The 5,455-nt window shown below is 40.7% G+C and overlaps 1 protein-coding gene and 1 long non-coding RNA gene across 2 annotated transcripts in view; one reads left to right on the top strand and one right to left on the bottom strand.

The window, feature by feature from the left end:
- LOC109388815 (uncharacterized) overlaps nucleotides 1–5,455 on the top strand; it is a 94,734-nt gene that overhangs the window by 34,613 nt on the left and 54,666 nt on the right. The window lies entirely within an intron of this gene.
- On the bottom strand, nucleotides 335–4,375 carry YAE1 (YAE1 maturation factor of ABCE1). Its single transcript, XM_019653843.1, has 3 exons — nucleotides 4,183–4,375; nucleotides 2,685–2,806; nucleotides 335–935 (listed from the first exon to the last, which is right to left on the bottom strand). Exons 1-3 carry the CDS (start codon nucleotides 4,339–4,341, stop codon nucleotides 506–508), a joined length of 711 nt encoding a protein of 236 aa, XP_019509388.1. The 5' UTR covers nucleotides 4,342–4,375; the 3' UTR covers nucleotides 335–505.

Raw genomic sequence — 5,455 nt, forward strand, 5'->3', positions numbered from 1 at the left:
TCAATATAAACATTTCTTCAGTTTCTTACATTTATAACCTCTTAATTTCAAAATTGTCTACATATGTATTTTATATATATATACATATATCTATTTACTGTATTAGCCATTAGGAGTAACTCTGGTCTGACTAGCTGGTGATGAGGTCCTAACCACCGGTGGTGACAGAGCAGAAAGTAGGGTTAGGTCCTTATAAAATGTTTGATTCATGTTTACTTTTGCTAATGAGTCTGAAAATGCTTGGTTTTGATCAGAAATATGAAAATGACAATGACAACTGGAATTTGTGAGCATATCTCAAATTATATAAAAATTATCAGTGACAGAGAAAAAAGACTTATGTTACATTTAATAGTGTTAAATATGAAGACATTTCAAACTTCCATGAAGGATAGTGAAGTGTTCCATGTAGAAACCAGTACAGATTTTGGTAAGCTTGTTAAGATACAAAACACTCTAAGCAATGTTCTGAACGTTCTTTTCATTAGGAAAGTGAAGATGACTTTTACAGCTGTTTGAGGTGCTGTAATATGTCTACTGACACTCCCAGCTGTTTTACTAAACCGGCCGTCTGCTCTAAGATCCAGGAGAGGCTTGGGCTTTCAGAATGCACGTGCTCCCGTGTCCCACCACATTCTAAAGATGAACAGTGGGCTCTACCAAGGCTCTTGCCACAGTTTTTGTTAAGCTCAGCATTATCTTCACAGAGTCTTTCATCTTTAGCTTTATCACTCTCTTTCTCAGCTGGAACTACATGACAAAGGTCCATATCCTGAATGGAGTCCAATAAATCTACAACATGAGGCTGTGGGGTGATTGATTTCAGATGTTTGAGCACACACTCTTCACACTGGCCAACTGCATCCAGAAGATTATTTATTTTACTGATCAAAGCCGAACTATTATCCTGAAGGTGACACCAGGAGAGCAAAGCACTGAATGAAAATATAAACAATAGTTAAATAGGAAAAAAATTAAATAATCACGGGGTTTTAGAATTTTTGATGCTAAGCCCCATATGTTTCTTTTCTAGACAACACAATGCAAAGCTGAATTAATAATAACAATGCAAGTCAAAATCAGGAAAGTAACAATGGTAAAATAGGATTTAAAAAATATATACAGTAAAACCTTGGATTATGAGTAACTTGGTTTGCGAGAGTTCTGGAGCAAACATTTCTAATACATTTTACCATGGTAAACGAGTCATGTCTTGCAATACGAATTATGCTGGCAAACCAAGGTATCAGTATATAAGGATATTATCTTTCAATAGAAATTAAACAATTGGGCTCAATCACATAAACTGTTTATAATTCATAACCCCTCATTCACTCCCCCACATCTACTTTTCCTCATTTTGGATTTTCCCCTTTATGACTGTGTAGCTCCTGCTGAAGAGGGGTATTGCTCTGAAAAAGAGACACCAGAAGAATTCGTTTCTCCTTTAAGGATATCACACAGCTTCTAAACTAGTGATTCTCAATCTTGGATGCACATTAGAAATCACCCGAGGAGCTTTTAAAACTATCAAGGCCAAAGTCACACCCCAGACCAATGAAATCAGAATCTCTAAGGGTATTATTTTTTAAAGCTTCCCAGCTAATATCAAGGTGCAGCCAAGGTTGAAAGCCATTGTTCTAAACATATACAGCATTTGCTTGCCATCGAAACTGAAGGTTAGGAAAAAAAGTTTTGAGGCAACTTCACTTTTCCAACTTTTTTATAAACAGACATTGTTTGCTAAGCTAACCATTTTCTTGAAGAAGGTAAGAATTCTTCTAATCCTAATAAATAGTTTTCTTTACTTGTCTATTACAGACAGCACTTTTGATTTTTGGTGTTTCAGATTGTTCAGATAACCATGACATAAAATGGTTGTGAAAAATGTTTTAAAATGGAATCAATTGATATAAAGATTTAGTGATAAGCTTTCTAAGCTTATAAAAGATTAACTTGATGTGAAGATGAACACCTGATAATTTTCCTACTGTAGCCTATAAATTCTGATTCCTGAGCATTGAATTTTCTAAAACTTTAAACACAGTCATTATTTTCTTTGTCTTGATGACTTTTATTTATTGCCCTTTTAAAAGTCAGTGATTCTTTGCAGCATCTTCTCTATTGAAGGTGGTTTAAAAGGCATAAAGTATCAAAGAGGACAACCCTGTGACGCTCCTTGTTCATGTGCGATTTGACCACCTGGCTCTGACATGTGCCATTATTGCTATGGGGTCTTGACATCTTGATAGGCGTTCAGTGTCTAGGACTAAGGGAAATGGGCTCATTTTTCTCTCTATAGCAGCCATAATTTTCATCATGTACTTCTAGTCTAGAAGTCTGTCATACTGTGTACTGTGTTCTGCCACATGTGTAAGACTAAAAGCTTTATTCAAAACCTGGATCTTTTAAATTACTTTGAGATATAGTTCAGGCCACAAAAAATACACACCTTTCTATCATTTCTTTGCAATAAAGGACACCTGGCTCACTTACTAAAGTGGATAAACCCACAATTTTGACTTTTGAAGGCATTATCATTCTATGCTCTGTAGCACTCGTGTGGATTTAACACTAGGAAAAGCATTTTAGTTTAAACACTTTATTTTTATACATTACTTTTATAAAAATCCTCCAGTAGTACTGAGGTTAAAATGACTCAGCATTGAAATTTAAAAAATCACCTCAAAGTTCCTCTGAGTTGTCCATAGTTTATAATGACTTCTGCACCTTCTTTATAACCTTGATTGAAGCCTTGTTGCAGAGAAACTGCTTTGCCAGCCTCTAGTCCATCTCTATAACCTTCCTAAAAATAAGTAATGAAGAATTGCACCTGTAACTAACATCAAATGAACCACTGTAGATTTTCCCAGAAAGTCACAGAACCCATTTAGAAAATTGATGAAATAAGCCTTTCCTGTGTATATTTAATATAAGGTTCTATAACATATGGTATAGCCACATAAAGTAGGCTATGCTCATAAAACTGTATTATTGGTTTATCCCGTTTTTGAAGTCTAGACTTATTTGGCACACTTAAAAATACTAATTCTTATACAGTTTTTAAACATCCTGGGTTAGCAATGGCATCACAGAAAGGACACATAGAAAAGAGAATTACGTGTCTGGCCCTTTTGCAACTGATAGGATTGGAGTGGGAGGGTGAGAAGGCTGAACAGTAAGTAGTTACCAAGTCTTGAATAATTAACTGAAGTAGAGAACTAGGAAATTGGTTTAGCAAAAGGTAAATGAGAAGTCTGGTGTTAGAAATTTTGCTTTACACCTAAATTCAATCAAAGTGTGAATTCTCTGTGGGCAGGGATTTTGTCCTGCCTCTCCTCTGGTGCCACAGCACTCAGAAGATGCTCAATAAAAGATGCTCCCGCCTCACATAAAGTATTTCTGAAATCGACAACATGGTTGTTGGGCTAAACAAGTATTATTTTACATTAAACAAAAGCTGATTTACGGGCAAGTTAATTAATTATTGGCAAGGATATTAAGTAGAAGTGGACCTCACCATTTGGTCCTGACTCTGAACTAAGTTAGCTCGCTTGAGTGCTCCACCTAGAAATTCGGTGTGTGGTATTAAGCTTAGTCTCAATGAATAGTGAGGCAAATTAGAAATGGACAAATCACATCTAAGAAATAAAACAAGAAACTAACTTTACTATTTCCTTACTTAGCTACCAGTATTCCATATTAACTTTCCCTCATTGCCCTTTGACAACAGTCTTACGTTCATTTTTCCCATTTAGATTAATACCACCTCTAACTTCCGGCTCCTTATCCATTCAAGCAACCCGTGTAAACTGTGTGCGTGTCCTCTGACAGCCATAATTAGTAGTCAGCTTCTACATTTCTCCTCCACCCCCTTCCCTGTGATCCTCATCAAACTGCAATCTCTTCAACAGTTAGTTTATTCTGGTCGGACCCAGTGTCTCACCCACCCACAGACCACGCAGGAACGCTCTCTGTGGTTTCACACGCTTTCAAGTAACCCATTGGGAAATCCTAGCAGGATGCGGGCGGGTCTGGGTCACAGCGGGTAGGAAGGGCAGGCAGCATCTGCCGGGACCACTCCGGCCTCTAATCTCCGGACCCAGCTTCTTCACAACTCCGCGCCCCTCTCCCCACGACCCAGCATATCAAGGGACCCCCGCGCCCTCCACGCAGCTTTACTTTGACGCGTCTCTGCATGTGGTTCCGCCATTCCCGCTGCACCAGGAGCGATTCGTCCGCTTCCTCGTCAAACACATCCCCCTCTTCTCTCTGATTGCTGACCGAAGTTGCTGCTTGAACCCACGACATCACCGAGGCAACCACAAGGCAGCTGAGCATAGGAAACGGAAACGCCTGCAACTGCTTCCGGTCTGAGGGGCGGGGCGACGACTGCAAGGCGGGGGTCGCGGGGCGGCTGCGCGCGCGCGCGCGTGCGCGTGGGTGTCCGCGGTGNAACTGCTTCCGGTCTGAGGGGCGGGGCGACGACTGCAAGGCGGGGGTCGCGGGGCGGCTGCGCGCGCGCGCGCGTGCGCGTGGGTGTCCGCGGTGGGCGCTGTCTTGGGTGGGTCCTGCCTGTCGCCAGCGCTTTCGGATCCCTGGTGTTTTCCAGAGCCCTCAGTGGACTCAGAGGGTCGGCGTGCGCCTGTTGTGGGCGGGGCGGATTCTTGTCTCGCGGGGCCCGTCCGGCCTTGACCTCTGCGGAAGACAGCTTGCACCCTCCGCCAACACTTCATTTCCCCCGGGGTCTCCACAGTCGACTGGGTTTTGGAGTCGCGCGCGTTTGTATAACCGTTCAAGGTAGTTCAGCTGATGGGCTATTACTGGCCAGACACTCCCATGTCTTTGAGAATCTCCCTCTGTGCAATTAAGGGATTGGACAGCCTGACGTTTTAATTATTAGGAGCGTGGAGCAAAGGAAAAATAGCATCGAAAAGTTAAAGACCGCAGCCATTTTGAGACCAATAAATATAGAGTACATTTATAAAACAAATATTTCTCATTAATTCACAATATCCTTCGCTGGCTCCCTAAAAGTAGACTATTGGCTCAGTGAGGGTGGACACTTGTTTACGATATATACTCAGCATCAGTAAGGTTCTGACGCTAGTAAATGCTGAAACAGATGCTAGTGAATGAATGACACCAGTAGTACTCCTGTTTTTGCCTTTTTTTGCATGGTCATGTGGTAACGATTATTTATTTATCTAGCAAATTTCTTTGAATACCTGCTTTGTGCCCGGCAGTGTTGTAGGTTTTTGGGATACATCAGTGAATGATACAAAATTTCCAAACTCTTGTGGATTTTACATTCATGTAAAATTGACGGTAGATTAACAATAAGCACTGTATCAGTAAATGATATAGTTTGTTACAATATCATGAATGATACATGCTATGAAAACAAAGTAAGGGGAACCATTGTAAGGGTGATGGTATACTTCTAAGGATTTAG

This window comes from Hipposideros armiger, unplaced genomic scaffold, assembly GCF_001890085.2.
Source record: "Hipposideros armiger isolate ML-2016 unplaced genomic scaffold, ASM189008v1 scaffold_208, whole genome shotgun sequence".
In the NCBI taxonomy this organism is placed as follows: Eukaryota; Metazoa; Chordata; class Mammalia; order Chiroptera; family Hipposideridae; genus Hipposideros; species Hipposideros armiger.

Coding starts and splice junctions, on each gene's coding strand:
- YAE1 (XM_019653843.1), bottom strand. CDS start 4,341: ATGCTCAGCTGCCTTGTGGTTGCCTCGGTGATGTCGTGGGTTCAAGCA. Junction 2,807..4,182: donor ACATGCAGAGACGCGTCAAA/GTAAAGCTGCGT, acceptor ACTTATTTTTAG/GAAGGTTATAGAGATGGACT. Junction 936..2,684: donor CAACTCAGAGGAACTTTGAG/GTGATTTTTTAA, acceptor ATTTTCATTCAG/TGCTTTGCTCTCCTGGTGTC.